The sequence below is a fragment of the Centruroides sculpturatus genome, unplaced genomic scaffold (assembly GCF_000671375.1).
Source record: "Centruroides sculpturatus isolate CEXI.00-Female unplaced genomic scaffold, Cexi_2.0 scaffold666, whole genome shotgun sequence".
Classification (NCBI taxonomy): Eukaryota; Metazoa; Arthropoda; class Arachnida; order Scorpiones; family Buthidae; genus Centruroides; species Centruroides sculpturatus.
The window spans coordinates 348,687-371,622 of record NW_019384928.1 but is presented as its reverse complement, the minus strand read 5'-3'; the positions used below and the strand labels follow the sequence as shown (position 1 = coordinate 371,622).

The 22,936-nt window shown below is 25.8% G+C and overlaps 1 protein-coding gene across 1 annotated transcript in view; it reads right to left on the bottom strand.

Annotated features, from left to right (window-relative positions):
• LOC111631936 (transformation/transcription domain-associated protein-like) overlaps positions 1-22,936 on the bottom strand; it is a 169,908-nt gene that overhangs the window by 76,443 nt on the left and 70,529 nt on the right. Inside the window, exons 24-35 of the mRNA XM_023376276.1 lie at positions 21,888-21,977; positions 21,633-21,785; positions 21,383-21,433; positions 17,590-17,735; positions 16,026-16,182; positions 14,780-14,978; positions 13,424-13,713; positions 13,112-13,354; positions 7,773-7,970; positions 5,502-6,355; positions 3,847-4,000; positions 3,535-3,774 (exon numbers count right to left, since the gene is read on the bottom strand). Coding sequence (XP_023232044.1) covers positions 3,535-3,774; positions 3,847-4,000; positions 5,502-6,355; positions 7,773-7,970; positions 13,112-13,354; positions 13,424-13,713; positions 14,780-14,978; positions 16,026-16,182; positions 17,590-17,735; positions 21,383-21,433; positions 21,633-21,785; positions 21,888-21,977 — 2,775 coding nt within the window. The remainder of the gene's footprint in view (positions 1-3,534; positions 3,775-3,846; positions 4,001-5,501; positions 6,356-7,772; positions 7,971-13,111; positions 13,355-13,423; positions 13,714-14,779; positions 14,979-16,025; positions 16,183-17,589; positions 17,736-21,382; positions 21,434-21,632; positions 21,786-21,887; positions 21,978-22,936) is intronic.

Here is a 22,936-nt window from a genome sequence, read left to right as displayed (position 1 = left end):
AAAAATGTAGAAAATTTAAATTTTGTTTTCAGAAGTTATACATGACTAAGCATAAAAACTTCTCTTTAGTCATTTATAGCTTCTAAAAATGAAACTTAAATTTTCTAAATACATAAAAATTATGATCTTTATGTTTTTAGGAAAATTAAGTTTGTGCTTAATCCTTTTCTTTGAACTTCTGAAGAAAAGTTCATTCACTCATATGAGTTGATACAATGTTCTGTAATGCTAACAAAGTATAATTTTTTATAATTTTGAAAAAGATAAATTTTCATTGAAAATATGATAAGGATAATGATGATAAACATAATGTATTACTAACAGATCTCAAACATAATTTTAATACAATGTGGTATGTGTTATTCTAGACAACAGGTTAATAAAATATATAAAATTTTAAAACATATTACAGTAGAGCATCAATTATCCGAATCAAGTGGGGACTGGGGTTGTTTGGAAGATCGATGTTTTGGATAATCGATTATGTACTAAAAAATATATTAATTTATCCCATCTTGACATTTTTCTCTCCGTTGCGTGTCGCTTCGCGTTGAATTTTCATAGATGTTAAGCCTAACAGAGACTATTGTATCGTTAAAAATTATTTTTTTATTTTGTACGAACAAAATAAATATATTGAAAAATATAAAAACAATAAAAAATTATACTTCANTTATTACCAAGAAATTTAAAACTTTCCTGCAATTATGTATAATGTATTTTAATTAGTTAATTAGTGAGGTAGAGTGTCATTGCTTAAGAATTTTTATAAAATTTCTTTCATCAAATTTGAACTTTTGTAGCTTTTTAGTCGACAAAAATTTTTAACTATCTGTTCTGCTTTCTGCCAGTTTTGGTTTCAGTAACAGCAAAATCATTTGTGAAAGATTATTTGCGTTTTATTTAATTTGTAGTTTGGATGTTTAAAATGTTTTATATATTGTAACATATTGTTAAAAATTAATACAAGAATATGAAAAAAAATTGCATATTAAAGCATTATTTTTTTAAACATAGTGTATTACTTTATCATTATATTTAGTTTAATGTTAAACAAATTTTTGTACACTGACAGAAAAAATGGATATCCAATTAAGTAACAAGCTTTCATTTTGGTAAAAACATGAAAAATCTGCTTCTGAAGACATTTGTAGTTTCACCAAAATGAAAGCTTTACTGAAGAATCATTAATTCAAATTATTAGAAGAGGTAAAAAAGTGCCGTAATAATTGCAGTCTTGGAAGTAAAAAAGAATGGGCTGTATGACTATTTTATTGAGAGAGATAAATATTAGCAAAAGTGTGTAGATGATGCTTACTTTGAAGAAGGTCTTCTGTAGATACTTATACTATTAACATAATGAAAATTACATTAAAAGTTTATTTTTGACTCTACTATGTTTCATTTCAAAAGATTTAAGGAAAAAAGTAAAATTAACTTAATATTTATAAAATTTTTAAATTTATTTAAAAGGATTGATTATGTATAAATTCTTTATAAAAACATTATCAAAATATTTTAAATTAAGTAATTCTATAAAACTTAAAATTAAACAGTTTTCGTACAAAAGCAGAATAGCCCAAAAAATGAAAAATCTAAATTTAGAAATAATACATTAATAAGCATAAAACCATAAACTTTCTTTGGTTAATTTATAAGAATTTATATTATTTTTTGGAAATCTCATATAATAATATTAAAATTACAATCCAATTAAAAAGGAACTCATTTTACCCAATAGATAAAATATAAATCTCTTCCTTCTAAAAAATTTGTTTTAAGCTTTTGCTCTTTTAAAATGTTTTCAATAAACAAATTTTAAAAAACGTGTTTTCTAAGACATATTATTGTTATTTAAGTAAAAAAAAATGGGCTGTATGACTATTTTATTAAGAGAGATAAACATTAGCAAAAGTGTGTAGATTATGCTTATTTTTGAAGACAAACATGATTTATTCAAAAAACAAGCAAATCAATACTATTAATAATAAATATAATTAGCTAATAACAAACAAGAAAAAATAGAGTATAAAAAGTTATTCATACAAGATGTCAAAATTGTAAAAATAAAAGGGTACACTTAAACATTTGATGTATCTTGAGAACAAATAAATTAAATTGTTTTAGTACCTTGTGTGAGGAAAACAAATACTTTTTTGTATATTTTTTCTGTACTAGCACACTTTTTCCAAAGACAGACTTAATAAACTAGAATAAACACAGAATGACACGGAACTGTTCTGTGTGATAAGTCCAGCATTGGGAAAAGTGCACTAAAACAAAACATACAAAATAAGACAGTAAAACAAAAAGCAATCAGAATAAAAAAAACTCTTGAAGATTAATAATATCAATTAAAGTGTAATTGATAATATTAAATCAAATAAATAAATAAATAATTTGCAATTTTAAAAAATTTAGATTACATAAGTAAAAAAATTTATAAAACTGAATAAAAAAATCAACTAATTTTTACTTAAATAAAATAATATGAATAAAAAAAAAACAAAGAATCAATTTTATGTAAATTTATTATAAAATATTAATATTATAAAAAAATGAAACAAAGCAAAATTCTATAGCACAAAAATCTGATAAATTTTGAAATATATTAGTTAAGAAGACCAATTTTTGTCTTCCATTATGAATCTACTTTTTTTTAACTTATTTAGATCTTTTGATCTACAAGTATACAGAATTTACAATAAAATTATCATTAAATTCTATTTAATTTAAAAGATTCATATAAAAATTATATTCAATTTAAACATGATTATAATAAAGATAATGAATAAGCCAAACAATTACTGGATTATATATAGCTATTATTAATACAAATTATGTAGTATTTAATTATACTACATAATTTGTCCTAGAGGTAGGCATTATCCACCATCTCTTATTAAATTTATTTTTAATCTCACAATTTGGNAATTATTTTATAATAAATTTTTTTAAATAAATTAAAATTTATATTTCTCATTCAATAGAATAAAATTTATATGATTGATAGATTCCTTTATTTTGTCTATGTCATGTACTGTATATATTCTACAGTCTTTTTGCTTAAGCTTTTCCAACACACCTGATCATGATCTCAGAAGAGCAAGCATCATTTTTAGATGCAAATGTAAGTCATTTGTTGACAGGCTTCAACAAAACCATACAACTCTGTTGTTCACAGAAGAAAATTTTAGACAAGCCAAGTCAGCCAGTTGCAAACTGGTGAAGAACTTACTGTGTGTACATTCAACATTATTGGTATGAATACATTGATTGATTTCAAATTTTGCATACTGGCAATTCTATGTAGATAAAGTGCTAACTTACACCTATGTATGTTGTTGCACTAACATACTTATTTGAGAGTATAAAAATCATTCTGTAGTTTTTAGAGGATTATTCATAAGTTCATAATTTACACATGATTTCTGTAGAAACTATGGAAAATCTATAGTGACCAGCATCACTGTTCTAATAACAGATTTAAATAAATTTTATATATAAATATATTTTAGACAATTTTGTTTTATATAATTTTAAAATTAGAATTATAAACAGTAATACCTTGTAATGGCGTACTAATAATTGAAGCATGTGTACTAATTGTGCGAGGGTATGGCCTTCTTCAACAATTATTTTTTTAGTCCAGTGAGTGAGCATTGTGTTACCATCTTCCATCCGTGCTGGCATTGCAGGAGTAAGAATTTCCAAAGCTTGTTTTACAACTGTTCTTGCTTCTACAGCATGAGCTTTCAAAAGACTATGAAAAACCTAAAAAATTTCATCAAATTAAAAATAAATTATTGATTAAAATATCAAAAATGAATGAAAAATATAACTAACCTGTAGTACGATTCTCTTATGAATAGCAAATTTGGCAATGATATGAGCTAAGAGAAGATGGCCATGATATTTAGTTGCAGGATCAACACAGTTTTTAGCCAATAAACAAGGCCAAGCAAATGTCATTAGTCTGCGAAGTTTCATACCCTGTCTCCTAAAGTATAATAATTTTCTAAAATAGCTTTTCATTACAAGAGAATTATTTTAAAAAATACATTTTCTTATTGATTTAAATTACCTTAAAAAGTTGAAATTTTTGTTATGTACATTATACATTTTATATAATCATCATTGTTAATTTACTCATTCATATATTTATGTATTAGTAACATTTTAATGGTTGCTTCAGAAATTTCTTTTATTTATATTAACTTAAGTACCAATTCTTTTATATAAATTATCNTTGGAGTTTATCTGAAGGCATGAAGTTTTTTTGAGACTGGAGTTTATTACTTGCAACAGAAGATATGTGGATAAAAATTGAAGGAAATACCTTAATTACTGGTACATTTTCTGAAATATCAAAACCTTTTATTCACTGTATTTGTGGGTTAAAGCTACAGCATTTGAAATAATTACTGTTTTCATAGTTAACCCAATTCAGTGTCTTCCAATTTGGTTATTACATTATCATTCATTTTTCCTTTGATGTCATTGTAGAAATCAAGATTATGACTATTATCTTCTGATTCAAATTCACAATCTCCTTAAATTCAAATTTTCCCAATTGCCTTTTTGTCAATAACATCTAAACTTAAGACTCAACTGTGACTTTCCCACACTCATATATGCATATATGATATACTAAAATTTATAACTTAAAAGTAAATTATTAATACATAAATAAAATAAACTGCTTGCTTTCAAAAAAGCATAATGGAATTTGTCAATGTGATAATACAGCTCAACCCCATCATAACACAGTATTAGGAGTACAAAAAATCACAATGTGATATAAATGGATGTTAGAAAATTCTAGCCATTTTCTACATTCAACTTGTATAACTGTTATTCATTTTGAATGCCTTTTGTTTTTGCATGAAGTAATTACAATACTATAGAAATACAATATATAAATCATGTTTCAATCTTTTATTAATACATTTTGTACAATAAAAGATAATGCACATTTATATGAATCTGACATATCACTACACTCTCACATACCATAGAATACATAGTATATATTCAATAACAAAATAATTTCAAATAAAAGCACATGCATTTTAATGAGTGTTTTGTTTTTTTATGGAAATAAAATGAGAATGGGTATTCTGTATTCATAATAAGATGAAAATATCAACACACATTCAAAACAACCATTTTTTAAAATTTAGTAACTAAAATGTATTTTTAGTTACTAAAAATGCATTTTAGTTACTAAAAATGCATTTCAGCTAACAAAAATTGGGAGTCATGCTTGCATCCCATTATAAGCAGATTCACTTTGTAACAAACTGCATTATAATGGGTTGAGCTGCAATAATATTTATTATTATTTTTAATTCAAACTTTATATAGCCCATTCTATAAATAATTTAATTATCATCATTTATTTTATTATTTAATAAGAATATATAAACTTCCCCCATAACTAAATATTTAAAATTTTCATATATAAAAATATTTTTATATAATGTTGTGCATATACATACTTGTTTGCTGCATCATGAATGTGTGGTGATGCCTGTTCTACTAGCAAGCAGGAAAACTGAAGTAATAGAATCCTGACTGCATCTGATGTTCCAAATGGTTTTTCTGGATCAATTACTTTGTTAATAAACATACTAATAACATTATCTGGAAGATCCTGATCAGGAGTTGGTGGCCCACCAATCAGTCTCTCACCTTCACCACGTTCAAAAGCAACAGCAAAAGATGGTATAATAATGTACTGTAAAATTTTTGCTTTTAGTTCTTGAGGGAAAGAATTATCATGAAATAATTCAACAAATTTAAAAAATGCCATTCTCTTCCATTCAACAGTGTAATTATTTGCAACTGTATTCTCTAAAAAGTCTCTCAAAAACTCAAAATCTGGTATAAATCTACCAGTGAAAGCCCTTAAAAGCTGAAAAAGCAACTCAATTTCATTTGGATGATGTTTCACATAATTCAGAAGACATTTAGCTAACAATTTTGGTTCTTTCCATTGTACAAAATCAACAGAATCAGCTTTTTGGTGCCTTAATTGGAACTCATCTGATATCCATACTTTTCTAAGACATTCAATCAAATGCGGTTGAGTTGATAACCATTGATCATCATGCTGCACTAATAAACTTACAGTTCTAATTGCTTGATACTGTAATTCATTTCTGGAAGCTGATTGACATAAAGTACTTCCAGACTGACTGGGAGATAACTGGCCTACCATTCCTGGAACAGGAGGTGAAGGTGATAACTGTGCTTGTGACTGGACCACTCCCAGTGCCATATTGATGAGATGGGCAGGATTCTGCTGAAGAATTTCACGAAATGGTCTTCCTGATTCTCCTTTCAGAAGATACTGCAAATATATTAAGAATTAAAAAATAACTTTGATATTTTGTCAATAACATCTAAACTTAAGACTCAACTGTGACTTTCCCACACTCAATAGTCAACAATATTTATAATTTTATCTCAGAAAATGTCCATAAATTTTGGAATAGAAAGTCTGACTCTAAACAATTTGAAGACGTAGAATTTTACTTNTAATTAATAAAAAGAACCCTAATTTTCAGATTAAATTGACAAATTTTTTCAAATTTTACTAAAAAATTTATTACTGAGATTTAACACAGGCTGACCATTAGTTTTCCAGTATATTAGTTTTTCAGTATGGTTGCAAAACCATACTGAAAACTAAACGGTGCCAATGTCTAAAGCAGGGCTTCTTCAAGTATGGGTCGCGACCCCATTTGGGTTCGCTTAGCGGAATCTTGGGGTCATGAGATTTTAATGCAAAATATTTAAAATAATTTGCGAGATTTTAAAAATGGCACGCTTTGCGTCATAGGTTTCGTGAGTTGCACTTTGTGTCACTTCTGGTGCAGCGAGACAATTGTCTCTGTTCCATTGTAACACAAGAGTGAACAGTGCTAGTACACCATTATCATTTTTGCAAATTTGTATATATCTTTATTTTATACTTTTGGGTCGCAAAAAAAATCACAATCATAAATGGGGTCGTGAATAAAAAAGTTTAAGAAGCCCTGGTCTAAAGCACTAAAGATAGCTAAAAACTTAAATTATGCATACATAAAATACAGAGTGATGTTTACATTTGATAACACTGACACCTGCATCCTTTTTAGAAGCCATAGCTAGGATTCAATTTAATTAAAATGATCTAAAAATAGCCCAGAAAGGAGGAACTACAACTGCAGTTAAATAATCTAAGTGAATAAATTCTACATATGATGCTATCTACAGACATCCAGTAAACAAAATCTGATGGGTATGAAAATTTTAAGTGCCCTCATGATTCTGCACACTTAAAAGAGGTGCCAGAAAATCAATAGTAAACCTGTATTTCAAATATTTATCAAATAACAAGCAAAAAAATTTATATTAATGAGTCTTTTCTATATTAAAGCATTTCTTGATTTTAAAACAGTAGTCTAAAAATCCAAAAAAAAAAAAAACTATTCAATACTACTTAATTACTTTTCAACATTTTGCATTTTGTAGAGATTAACCAAATATGTTTATATTTCTTTCAAATTTAAATAATGTAAATAATTTACATTAAAAATTAAAAACTACTTAGCTTTATTTATTTATTTCCTAAGGAATAACTAAATAAAGCTAACTAGTAAAAATAAATAAAAAATAAGAAGAAATTCATAAATTTTATCTATCATTTTTTAAATCACATTGAAAAAATCATATAAAAATAAATGACAGCAATTTAAAATTGAATTTAAATATATAAAGCTTACCTCCAAAAATCTGCTTACAGACTCATCTTGAATATATGTCTCATTAAGTAAAAGTTCTAATGTATGACTTGGATAATGTTGTAAAAATTTTGTAAGTGGTTCACGAAAAGGACTGCTGGCTTCCAATAATAATGCTTTTTCAGTTTTTAAAATAAGAGTAACTAATGGCTCAATGAACTGTTCTGTGGCAACTGGCATCTATTAAAAAGCAAAATAATATTCTTAGACCTCATTCATATTCTTATATAAATTTTATCTACTTCAAATTTATACTTTAATTTTGCATAATGAAGTTATAAATTTGATTTGGAGAGCTAACTACAATATAATAATATAAAAGATTAAAGTGAGTGTGTGTTGTGTATGTATGTATGTATGTATGTATGTATGTATTTATGTATATACAGTAAACTCCCGATTATCCGGGCTAATGGTGGGGAGAGGTGGCACAGATAATTGAAAAACACGGCTAATACGAACTACAGGTATAATTACAGTCGACCCCCCTGTAACACGGGTTCCTATAGTTCAGATTCCTATATGACAGCAAAAAAATTGCGACGGTATCCATACAAACCTGGTAAAAAAACTTCCATAATTCGGTAAAACATCATTGAGCAGCCGAACTACTTTCCACTGTCCAGCACCATGCTACGAAGAGTTTAGGCAGGTAAATTGAGTTTACTATCGTCTGTACAGTATGTAAATTAGATACCGTAAGTCTAATACAGCACTAATTTTATACATTTCTTGTGAAAAAAACATTTCTTATTTAACGGCCATAAAAATTATTTATATTAATGATGTCTCCAAAGTTCAACGAAGTTTTCGCATAAAAATAACTTATCAGAAATCGTGCATGCGCCGTTTGGTGCGCTGCTCCGTGACGAAAACAAGCTTAAGCAATGGCGACATCGAATGGTGACCACTTGGTAAGTAATCCTACAATTTTCTGTTTATAGCATAGTTTATACGGATTATTCCCAAAAAAATATACATATTTTGGAAATGTTGAGTCGAATTAGTCTAGAATTGATTAATTTTATGGAAGAAAACCTTTCAAACAGCCGTAGTCCGTAAACTTCACACGTGTCGGGTTGCGATCGGCATGGTCTCCTAAAACATCAATTTCATAAAAAACAGAACGTATCTACCGTCTTATAGGGGGGGGGTCGACTGTATTTATTTCTAAAATATAACTTAGAGTATTATACATTTCTAAGAAAGACAATTATTTGAACATGTTTAATGCTTATTATTATTAAGAAAATCTGTGATTTTGGTTTGTTTGCAGGAATCTTTATCAGTTTGAATTTTTCCGATGGCTACTGTATTATGTCGTTATACTTGAATTCCCATTGGTCGATTTACAACTCAGAAAGAAATATTTGAAGTAGAGTAATAAAACAATTAACATTTATTGATTTTTGCAGTAGGGGGTAATGCAGGGTCTGTTGACAAATTTTCTCGCAGTAGTGCGAAATTTCTACTGACTTCACTTGAAAGTGTCATATTTCTTCCCCATTTACAAACAATCCCCATGGCAATCAGTGAAACAGGAGATAAATTACAGCAAGTTGAAATTTGATATGTTTATTTTTTGCATTTTTCATATCAAATTACATTAAATTCGATGCAAATAAAGCATTTCTGTAAATATAAAAATATTTTACACTGTTTAAAAATAGAGAAAATAAAGAAAACAAAGATGTACAGTAATAATAATTTTTGAAATAAAGACAATAATTTTACAATTTTATGGAAAAAAATGGAGTCTGTGAAACGCCACGTGACCAAAGTGTGGTAGGAAAATCACGTGATCTAGAAAGGATTAAAAAATACATACACATATAATTATTTTTTTAAAATTAAATTCATGCACAAAGAATTGGGAGTTTACCATATATACACAACACACAAACACACACACACACACACATATATATATAAAATGAAAATTTAAATAGAATATAACTTAATGCATTTGATGCTATTTGTCTCCAAGTGATATGCAGTTTTTTCCAACAAGCCAATGACTTTTACTGATATCATGACCAGTCATGATAATACTAAAAATTATGAATTAGTCCTGTGTACAAAAAAATTTTTATATTTTCAAACATCTGTTACACATTTCCAAGCAGAATGGTATGGTCTTGGTTTTGTATTTAAAGGATATCTTACTTTTATCTGAATATTTTAATCTATATATCATAATAAATAGACTCCCCATTAATTATAATTTTTCTTCACTATTTTCTTTTTTACTGGAGATCTTAAAAATGTTTATTTTAATATCCAAGTAGTATCAAATCTTTTGGATCATCATCATGGATTAAAAAATTACAGCTGTAAAAGGAATGAATATGATTGAATTTGAAAATCAATAATGTTCTAATTGTCTCCATAGATGGCACTCTCAAACAGATGATCCAATACCACAACTTTGCTAGACAAATATTATGCAGAAAATGTTTACAAAATAAAATCAAATAATGCAATTTAATTTACTTTTTTTTACTGATAGTTCTAATAATGCAAAAACTGCACATTTAACAACAGTTGAAAAAATTTTTTCCAACTAAGTATAAAACAGAAATTTATTTTAGTATTGTAGACAATCCACTCAATACTTCTTGTAATTCATATTTGTCATTTTTATTGTTGAAAAATTAAGAGATTAAAAATATTACATGTAAAATTATTAATATCTAGCACTATAAGGACTGACTAGTGTTTATCTGATAGTTTCACTATCAGATAAAACATTACTTTTCATTTATATAATATTTATTTCTTATATATAACATATTTTTTCTAATTTCATTTCTCAAAATTTTATTTATTTAATACATCATACTGGCTTATAATTATTAATTTTTTATTTTTTTGCCAGAATTGATATTACTAAACTGAATATCTATTTATTTTTTACAGTTTATTTTGGAAAAACTTAATAAACATTTTTATATTTCCTTCTAATTTAGCTAAATAATTTTTTTGTATAGAGTTGTAATAACTTGTACAAGATCCACAAATAAGATAATTTAGAGAATGATAACTAGATATATATGCAATATAATAGACAAAAACTTATAGAATAATAAAAGAAAAACCAAAAGCTTATATAAAAATATAAAGAAAGGAAAATAATTCTAAACAATTTAACAAAATGAAAATAGTATTAAAAAAGATCCATTAAACGTACTAATCACAATTCCTTTAAAATTCATTTTTATTTTATTTCTAAATATTTATTAAGCTGTTTCCCCCCTCTCTCTTTTGTGCACTTTTTGTTTTATTAGAACATTAAAATTTCATAATTTTCAAAAATTCTGGTTTAATTTGTTGTTTGTGGAGAATTTAGATAACATTCTTATATTCATATATTTAACCCATGATCAAATGCACATTTTTTAAAACAAATATATGCATAAGATGATAATATGCAGATTTTTTTACCTGTAATTATGCTGCATGTAATTGCCATTTCTTGAATTTGACAATTCTGAAAAATCATGTAATATGTCTTCTCAGTACTACCAAATTTCATTGTCATATGTTGTTTAGTTTACAAAATACTGTTTTATTTAGAGAATAATGTACTTTCAAGTGTTTCCATAGGAAGCACTTGAATTTTTGGACTCATAGATCCTTGAAATATCAAGAAATGCAAAAAAAATTTGAGGATTTTTTACATATGTATGGATGTTAGTGTGTGTGTAGAGGAGCACATAATTTTTTCACCCACTTTAAAGCTTAATAACTCCTGTACGTTTTGTTGAAAATTTCTGAAATATTAAATTTTGGTTGTTAAAAGTCAAGGAGATGGGGAGATAAAATGTGTCATATCTTGAGTTGAATCAGACTTAAAGAAAACTCATTAGCATTTACAATTGTTTTAATAAAAACTCATCTCTACCTTTAAAATTAAGCTTTTTGCCATTTTACAATAATTACTAATATAATAAGTTTTTAAATAAAATCTCTCCACATAGAATTCTAACTTTTTGCCAGAAAAGTTACACAATTTGTTGCTGAATTTTCTTTGCACTTTTATTTTCAGTAACTTATTTTTAGAAATGCATTCATTTTAATACTGCAGAAGCTTTTTATTTGTGCACTTCACATATTTACAGTTAAATACTATAAATTAAGCCGAAGAAAAGTTCATTTTTAAAATGTATGTATCCATTGGAGTTTATCTGAAGGCATGAAGTTTTTTTGAGACTGGAGTTTATTACTTGCAACAGAAGATATGTGGATAAAAATTGAAGGAAATACCTTAATTACTGGTACATTTTCTGAAATATCAAAACCTTTTATTCACTGTATTTGTGGGTTAAAGCTACAGCATTTGAAATAATTACTGTTTTCATAGTTAACCCAATTCAGTGTCTTCCAATTTGGTTATTACATTATCATTCATTTTTCCTTTGATGTCATTGTAGAAATCAAGATTATGACTATTATCTTCTGATTCAAATTCACAATCTCCTTAAATTCAAATTTTCCCAATTGCCTTTTTGTCAATAACATCTAAACTTAAGACTCAACTGTGACTTTCCCACACTCAATAGTCAACAATATTTATAATTTTATCTCAGAAAATGTCCATAAATTTTGGAATAGAAAGTCTGACTCTAAACAATTTGAAGACGTAGAATTTTACTTTACTCCTTACCTGTCACTCTAATCTATACAGTATGGTAACAGGCAGGTAGAATTTTAAACTCCTACCTTATACAATGCAGTACTTCAACATGTTTCCTGTGATTTATTTGAGACCTGGTTTTATTTTTAACAGCACCTTTATTCTTCAGGGCTTAAAGGGAATATTTATAATTACGTTTCATATTTGTAAAAAGTTAAAATTTGTCTATTCATGAAAAGATTAACAACAGTAGCAAAAACATGTACAAAGAGATAATTAAAAAACTTTTTGTCATTGTTAAACTCATTCTATTGCAATTTGTTTTGCTGACTATGTATAGATTGTGCTATTGGATATCATCTCATAGTTCTTTGAATTATTTTAGCTGTGCATTTGCCCATATAACAGATATTATGTTTTATGTTAGTATGCATTGTAAATGTCAGCATGCTTTGAGAGGATTTTTGTTTTTTTTTATTTTAGATTTATAAATTAACAATGTCATCTAAACAAAAAGACTTTAGTGGCAAATACCAAAGAGGCCATTACTTCCTTTAATCTCTCTGATATTTTTCCACTAAAGTATTTGTGTTTAGATGACATTGTTGATTTATAAAGATAAGTACATTTAATCAACAAAACAAATTTAAACATTCTAATTTCAAATTATTTTAAAATTGATTACCTGATGAAATATATTAACAATACAAATACACATCTTCATTTCAGAACTATTCAATCTTTGAGAACCACGAGAAACAATTATTTCCAACCAGTGTTTCAGATGATTTAATAGATGTTCACAGAATTTTTTATTAAATATATTAGGAAACAACTGAGTTAAATAACTGTAATGCTGAACTATACCAAGATTTAAATTTCTCACATCTCCCAGCTGTCCTAATAATCCTCTGATCATGTTGTGAATCTAGAGATGAAATAAAATAAATCAAGAAATGATTATATTTTATGTATAAAAAAATTTAATAAAACTTACCTTTTCCATGTCAAATTGGGCACCACCTAAAAATTTTTTCATACATTCAAAGCTCGCTACCTGCAATTCTACATTTGAAGTATTCAGGGCTTTATATAAAATATTAAGAATTTTATCTTTGCACTGAGGAATATAATGACATGCTGCAAGTGCTCTTAATGCAGATTTTCTTAATGGCACTAAATTAGTAATTGCTTTATAACAAGGTAATCTCAATAATAAATTATCTTCTGTTTCACAAAGTGCTATCAGTTCTGTAAAAAATACTTTATGTTCCACTATGTTCAAATCTGAAATAAATTTATTAGTTTCATATTTAATCTTGACATAGTTTAATAAAAAATGGTTTAAAAGACATTATAAAAATATATTACACTTATGTTATTTCAAAATTAATTCTCAATAAATTAAAATTAGTTGTTGAATTTCCATAGACTCATCTGAATTTTAAAGTGTTAAAATAAATTTATTTAAATATTCTAAAATAAATTGATATTCTTAAAATAGTTTTATTTTGACTTCATTTTAAAATTGAAATTTGTATTTGTTAGTTATAATAAAATATCTGAGTATTTGTAATTATATAGCTACTTGAGCAAAGTTGTAAGTATTTTCTATTATGTCTATTTTTTCTTCAAAACAGTGAGATTTTATTTTTTAAACTTTTCTATCATCCAGACTGTTTTATCATCTTTCCATATTCTTTCTTATGCTCAATTTGATAAATATTAACATATATAATTTCTTTAAGCTCTCTAAACAAATGACACTTTCACTTTAATTCTTAAAATAATCTAAACATATTTATTTATCAGTTCAAATATTTTTCTCAAATAAATAACAATTATTAATAACTGAAGGAGTCAAAGTTTAAAAATCTTTTAACTATTTTAAAAAGTCATCTGAAGATGAGATTAAAGTCTATGTGAATATAGAGAAACTCATAAACATCATTAATAATTACAATGTCCCATTGTTGTAATACTTCAATAAAGAAAATATTCAAAAAACCATTTTAAAAATCATCATGATAATTTTTTGTTTGTTATTTTCTTCAATAAAAATATTTTATATTTATTTTGGTAAATAAAATATATTCAGGTTACTTTGTTGTTATTTTTTTGCTATTAGTTTATTTTAAAAATTTACTAAATTATTTTAAACATAGTTTGGGAAGGTTTCTTTTCATATTCTTCCAAGCTGTTTTTGTCTTGATATTTTTAAATAATTTCATTTTTTTAACATAAAATGTGCATATATTAGTATGTGTATACAAAAAATTTACCATTCATTGTTTTATAATGTATGTTTCTTCTTTAAATTCAATAATATATTGAAATACATTTCATTACTCACCAATTGTAAACAGTCTTGGTTCAAGTGTGGTACAAAAAGTGTTTCCATCCATGAGTCCAATTTGGGCATTTGCAGGCTGATGACGTAAAAGATGTTTTTTAGGAGGAATCATATCTGCTAAAACATCTTTATGTGGATCCATTATTTCTGTAACACTCTTATTAGATACTTTTGCTAAAACTTTCAAAGAATGCATAGCCTACATAAAAAAAATCTTTTAAATAAGAACAGTATTATCAAAATTAAATAATTTTATTACATCATTATCTTTCAAAATTTTAAATATCTTAGTGATACAAGTTTTTTTTCAAATAAAATAATTATATAAAGTTTGAATCATTTTTATAGCTATTACAATTTCATTACTATTTTAAGTGAAGAAACTAATCACACAAAATAATTTAATTTTAATTGACATTATAAAAGTTTTCATATAACGTAACAACCCAGAATTAATTAAATGTCAAAATTTATTAAAATTCAGAAACAATAGGATTCAGAATAGGATTTAAATCAGTAATTTTTATCTAATGCCATTCAATTTCTCTTTTGATCACATAATTTAAATTGCCAAAAGTATCATGATTTAAAATCCAAGATGTATTAAAATAAATTATCTAACTGAAACAAAATTTTATATATCAAACTAAAAACATAAATATGTTTTATAAATAATAAACTTCAATTTCTTAAATTAATAACAAAATTCTGCTTTATTAAAGTTCATTTACATTAAGTAACATTAATTAATGTATGTGAGCTCCAATAAAACAGATATTTTTTATTAATGTTTTGTTTACCTTTAATAAATTCAAATAGCTGTAACCATTTTTAACATGATTTATTAGATATTCTCAAAGATAGTTTATGAATAAAATATATTAGATGTTTTAGCTTTTTTGAAATATGCTATTATAAGAAAATGAGAGATAAATTTGTAGTTTAGAAAAAATTGAAACTAACTGAGATATGATTCTTAGTTATTCTTCATTTTCATTCACTTATTGAATATTTTAACTGTTTTTTAATTTATAATATATAATCAATGTAATTAACTTATAGATTTTTAAAACTTTATTAGATATTTTCATTTATTTCATTTAATAAAAATTAAATAATTTTCTGAATTTTTATTATTATTGGTGATGTAAATGACATTTATAAAAAAATCTGTATAGCAAAATAATTTTATAATTTGTTTAAACACATATTTATAAACTCCAATTAATTTCGTGCTTATACATACTTGTTCTCGTACACATGTATTAGGAGATGTTACTTGACGAACCAATTCTTGAATAACTTCATGAAGTGATTTTGTTTGTGCATCAATAAGTTCTTTATTTGTTCCATCAGGAATAATAGGTGTCCCACAAAGTGTAAGCATTTTTTCAAGATTAGATCTAATTCAATACATAAATAAAATCTAAATTATTCTAGCAAAGATTAAATATCATGTATACTTAACTAATATTTGTAAAAATTTAATACTAATAAAATGCTAAAATAATCGTATGCAATATTAAAATTTTACTTATCAAAATTAAAACTTCAAAGTATTAAATAACTTGCAATACATATATGTTACCATAAAAACACAATCTTTTAATAATTTTACAGAAATATCTTCATTACTTAAATATAAATTATACATAATATAGTAGAATTGAAATTTATAGACAATCAATAGTAAATAGAACTAGATTAGATTATAAATATAATATATTTAAAGTCAAGTATGTCATTATACTAATGGAATATTCAAAATTTGAAGTTTAGAATGTTTGGTTGTAATAATAGAATAATGTTGTTCAGAATTAGAATCTTATGAATGTATATTACTGATAATGGATTACTATTCTCACAAATATTTCAATTAAAACTTTTTGATTTCTTGAAGAAAGTTTGAAATGTGTAATTGAAATGTTACATTAAATTATAATATTGTTTTATTTCTTTATTTAGAAGAAAATGAAATTTTGTTATTGAAAATGTTACAAAATTAGAAATTCACCAAGGTTAATGAAATTGCAAATTATTACAGTAGAGCGTCGTTTATCCGAAACGTCAGTTATCTGAAAGAATTCCAGTTGGCAAATTTAAATTTTTGCTAGTGCTGTGGTGCTGCAATCTTTGGCTATATCTTGGGCTACCCCAATATTTTTTTTGTTGATGTGTGTGTTTTAGCTGGCAGCACTAGCACTTTTGTGTGGTGTTTTTCTGAGGACTGTGTCATGCTGAATCGAATGTTTTTGATACTAGATTAACTTCTAAAGTATAATTTCTTTTTGTTTTTATATTTTTCAATATATTTATTTTGTTTGTAAAAAATAAAGAAATAATTTTTAACGATACAATAGCCACGATTATTATTTTAAAAAGTTTACGTTAGGCTTAACATCGACGAAAATTCAACGCGAAGTGACACGCAACAGAGAAAAATTTCAACATGGGATAGGTTAATATATTTTTTTGTACATAATCAGTTATCTGAAAAATAAGTTATCCGAACAACTTCAGTCCCCAATTGATTCGGATAAACGACGCTCTACTGTATATATAAAAACAATATTATGTAAAAATGGAGGTTTAATTCTCTAGACTAGTAATCATCTTTACCACACAAAGTATCATTTTTAGCTGAAAATAAAAACATGAGAATGAAGCATGCAACATGTAATATGTATTAGAAATTTATAAAATAAATACATAATAATTGTTTAAAAATAAATACATTGGTACTGACAGATTAATAGCTTCATTTTACAAATTTCTAAACAACTGAAATATGAAAATAAAATATTACTCACTTTGCCATATCTACTGCACCACTCGATACTTCTCCTGTTAAATCCATCATGACAAATAATAAAGCTCTCAAAAATAAGTACTGATGAGCAAATACCCATTTTAATGTCATCCGTTCGAATAAGAATTTCAATGAAATACATCTGAAATTTTAAAATGTCACAAACTTTAACAATGTTAGTTAGAACATAAACAAATGTTTATGAAATTAAACAGATTTATTTACATATTTAACTACAAACTTTGAGTATTTTTTAAAATATTATGATTCTTTATTTTAATTTCTAATAAAATTATTTAACCAAACAACAATTTTTCAGAAAATTGATTTAAAAAAAATATTAAATTATAATTCTATTATAAGCCCATTTCAGTCAGCATCTGAATTCATTTTTTATCTTCTTTCACTATAATTAATAATATAAATTAATTGATATAATTAATGTAAATATAATGTATGTGTATCAATGTAAATTAATCAATAATTTAAAAATGCAAAACGTCATTATAACTTACATTATCTAGCAAACATTTACTTATTTTATATTTGCCATTTGAAAGCTATCTTAAGTCATGCCTTGAAAATTTTGTTTAAACCAAACCTGATTTTGATATGCAGTATATAAAAATAGTTTTCTTAACAGAACTATAAATGCAATTATTATTTACTATAAAATGTCTCATTTTAAATTTTATTTATGCATTATTTTATATATAAAACATTTTTATATCATAAAACAAGAAAAATTATCAATCACAAATTCAATGATAATATACAGTATATACAAAAAATGATACATTTATAATAGTTTTCATGATGATAATCACCAATCAATGTCAAAAAGATTAAAATGAATTATCAAATTTAGAAACTAAAAATTTGAATAATGGGTATTATAGAATTATAGATATACGTTTATGTGCATAAATATAAAGTAAAATCATGTTTTAATGGATCACTCAGGCCACCAAAAATCATCTGTTGTTCTGAGAATCTGTTATATTGAGAACATCAGATATTCTGCACACCCAGGAAAATATGTTATTCGAAAAATATTTTTGTTATTTTAATCCCCTATAAATAAGAAATGCCCACCAGTGGCTGAGTGGTCTTAGTACCCTGAACACTGGGAGTTTGGTCGTGGGTTTGCGCCGCGATCGGACAGGCTGGCTGCTTGGAGTTTTCCAGGTTTTCTCCTTGCCGATAATGACTAAATAGGAGGCCAGTTCCCCATAAAAGTCCTCCCGGAAGGCATTCTTTCCCCTCGCGTAACATCGTGCCCCAGAGCAGGCAACGGGAAACCACTCTGGGTAGTAACTTTCCCTAGTAACACCTTGGCGCGTTACTAACTACTTACTAACCCACGCCAGGTGTCACCGACGTCAGGAATCTGATATGGCACCAAGAAGAAGAAATAAGAAATACCAGTGTTTGAAATTATTCAGTGTCTTGAGATCTGTTCTTTATTCTATAGAAACATATAAGTTAAATGATGTGTTTACAACAAAGTTAAGGGAAACTGTATATACTGTAGGCAGAAAGAGAGACAAATTATGTATGTTCATTAGCACTTTACTTGATTTCATGATTTGTTAAAAAACTGATCCACCTTGGTTTGTTGTGATGCCACTCTTCTGCTTATTGAATACAACAACTGCTTGATATTAGCAATGTCATGTACAGTACAACCTATTCATTTATGCTGAAACTCTTCAGGAAGGTCTTCATGACTTGGAAAGACTATGGCCTCACTAAATTTTGACACTACAATTGAACAGAGTCAAAATGTCCACTAGGTGGCTCTTCCTCAATCATATCAGACTGCTGACTTTCTTCATACAATTCTTCAATTGTACATATCCCAGATGTAAAAAGTGCATCATTGACCTCCACAAATTCCCAGAAACACCCAAATATTAACTAAATAATTAAAAAATGTAAAGTGTAGATGACACTAGAAAAATACATTATTCTGAGAAATCCATTGTTCTGCAATCCATCTAAATAAGATTCTACTGTATATATAAATTATAACAACTATAACTAATAATTCTTATAAGCTATTAATTATAGTTGTAGCTTTTATAGTGGGCAACCATTTACCTTTAATTTAAGCAATTTAATTTTTATTTATGGTTAAAAAATCATATTCATTGAAGTTAAATATACAAGTTCTCTCTCATCTATTAAAAAAACTATTTGAAATTTGACTTTATAAGTTATACTAGAGTTAACTGGAGTTATACAAAGTGTACTGCTTCTTTCATTTGGTTACTCCTCCAGTTTTGTCAAATTATTTTGAAGTTATAATCTGAAATATGTAGAATTATATTTTTTCATGGGAAATAATTTTTAAATCTTAAATAAACAGTAAAATGTTTTAATGGAGCCAAAATTTTAAAATATATAGATATTAAATATCATTCAAGTGCTTTTCAAGTCAAACAATTCAGTCACAGGAAGGTTTCAAAAATAAATACCATAATTATACAGCAGAAATCTCCAAACTTTTCAAGAGAATAGCCACATTACTAATTATGACAGCAGCAGCGGGCCAGAGTGATTTAATATCACATAACCACATATATAGGTAAATAAAATAATAATAATAATCATTGAACTTTACTAAAATTAAGAAAATACAGTAAACACAAATAAAATACATTACAAATATCATTTATTTTGAGAAGTACAGATAAGATACTTTTTCTCTTTAATAAATAATAAAGAACATAGAATAATAAAAATTGCCAAGCTTTAAATTTTACAAGAAAATGGGACCTCTGCTTTTAAGTAAATATGTCCCTATTTCTTACTCTCCATAGCTTGAGTTTGAATCATTTAATGCAAGAAAAATTTTTTTAGATCACAGTTTCTTTTAATTGTCTAGAAGCAACACAAGCTGAATAAAACCTCGTCACNAGAAATAAATAACACAAAATAAATTGTAGCTATGTGTGGATTCCGCACGACACATCCGAACATGTAAGCTGGACAATAGTGTGGGGGGAGTGAGTAATCAAGGGTTGCGTGGTGCTCAAACAAAAGACGAATCGACGAGATTTGAAAATCGCGTAACTCCGGGTTCGCGTAAGTCGGGGTAGTGTAAGTCAGGGTATTACTGTATGAATTAATGATAACAATATTATAAGATATAAAGTTATTATAAATATAGTAAATATAAATAAAGTATAATAACTTCTATACACTGTGATACACATTTTCAAAGTAATATAAAAAAATTTACTAGTTTAAAAAATAAAGTACAGGATTTATGATTTATGTATTTTCAAAATATCAACAATAATTTCTGACTAATGCAAATCTTGCCATTTAAATTCAAATGTGTGTAGTTTTATTGCTTAATTTATTCACAATAGACTATAAAAAATATTAAAATATCTATACACGTGTTCACAAAAATTTTCATTTAAGTTATGATTTAGTATATAACATTAAAATTCATTTTAAAAAATTTTCACAAGAAGAAAAATTATCTATGAAAATTTAAGCCACACTTTCAATAAAGTTAAAAATTTATTCAACAGCAATTAATAACAGATTGAGTTAAAATATGAAAATTTCAAGACTTACAAGACTCATTCTAAATCTATTATCAATTACAAATCATTTAGCTACAATATTCTAATAGTAGTAAACAAGAAATTTATTATACTTGTAAAAATTATATTCATAATTAAAACAAATCTTTGTTTTAAATATTTTTAACATAACAACATTTGGATAAAATAATATGATGAGCAATTATCAATAATTATTTGAAAATTTCTCACCATATTATTTTGTTCATTTGCATTTTCAAACACAAGTTGTAATATGCATATCTGAATTTTTATTATATAAATTAAAAACATAATGTAGTAAACAGAATCTAATAAATAGATAAATTAAATAATAAATTTAAATAATAAAAAAAATTTAAAAAGAAAACTGTATTTATTTAAAAATACAGTTTTATTTTTTAATTTTATGAAATTATGAAATGGATCACTTAGTCATTTAGATAAAAAAAAAACCCCATTACCTAGGATGAGAAAATAATTGCTGCATGTTATGTCTGTTATCATCTTGTTGTATATTGGCAACAAGAAATCCTTTTATAACTTCCCAACATTGTTTCCTATAAAATGGATCTGTTGTACTTGATTTCAAAGCATTAAATGCTGTTTCAACAATCTGTAAAAACAATTCCAAATATACTTAATTGTAAAACTATATCAAATTGTATAAAATTTGTGTAAATTTATAAATTATAATAATTGTAATTAATTGCCAAACCTTATCAACAGGTAATGCAATAGGATTTTTCTGTTCTTGAAAATAAACAGTTATGCATGGTCCAACACTTTCACTATCATTATATTCCAGCTGAAATTAAAAAATAAAATATAATTCTAATGCATAATACGTAATAAACAATAAAATAAAAATAAGTTAAATTATAATTTAATGTAATAAGTGTTCCTCATCAAATGTTCAGTAATATAGTCGAAGTTTATCAACAAAATCAACATTCACAATGACTGATGCACAAATTGATTTTCCAGACATGTATTAAATGTCCACCTTGAGGTCTTATCACATCACATGTTCAAACAAATTCTAATTCATAGAATTGACTATTAATGAACAATTCCAGATAATCTGCTACTTTTCAAATGCTAAACTAGTGAACATTCCAGATTATTAGAAGTCAGAAGAACAAGGTTGGAAAACAGAACATATTTGTAAATGAATGAACAAATTTAAATTATAAAGTTTTGAAAGAATATAAAAAGTTAATTATAATGATAACAATTAAAATTATGAAATATTATAGAGGGAGGAAAAAATTGTTTTCATATATCAAATGATATATTACCAATGTAGATGTTACAAGGATTTTGTATAAGAATTTCTAAGAATTCTCTAATAAAAATTAGAGTTTTCCTGTGATAAGAGGCAATTTGTTAAATATGATCATCATCTGGAGAATAGCTTTCTGTTACCATTAGCTTAGCTAATTCTGTTGTAATCCTGTTGTTTAATTCTTTCTTGTAATGTCCAAGCTATAGCATCAATGCAAACAGTTGTATTTGTACTAGAACTTATGAGAATTTAGGGTATACAAAAGCTTTCTCTCATTTTAAGTAGTATAACAATGATATAGAGATATCTAAGCCAAGTTTTTTGGCATAATTTTTAGGGTATACAAATGAATTTCTCTCATTTTAAGTAGTATAACAATGATATAGAGATATCTAAGCCAAGTTTTTTGGCATAATTTTTAATTTTATTTGAACAGTTACCAAATACAGATAAAATATAAGAATATAAATTAACTTTTT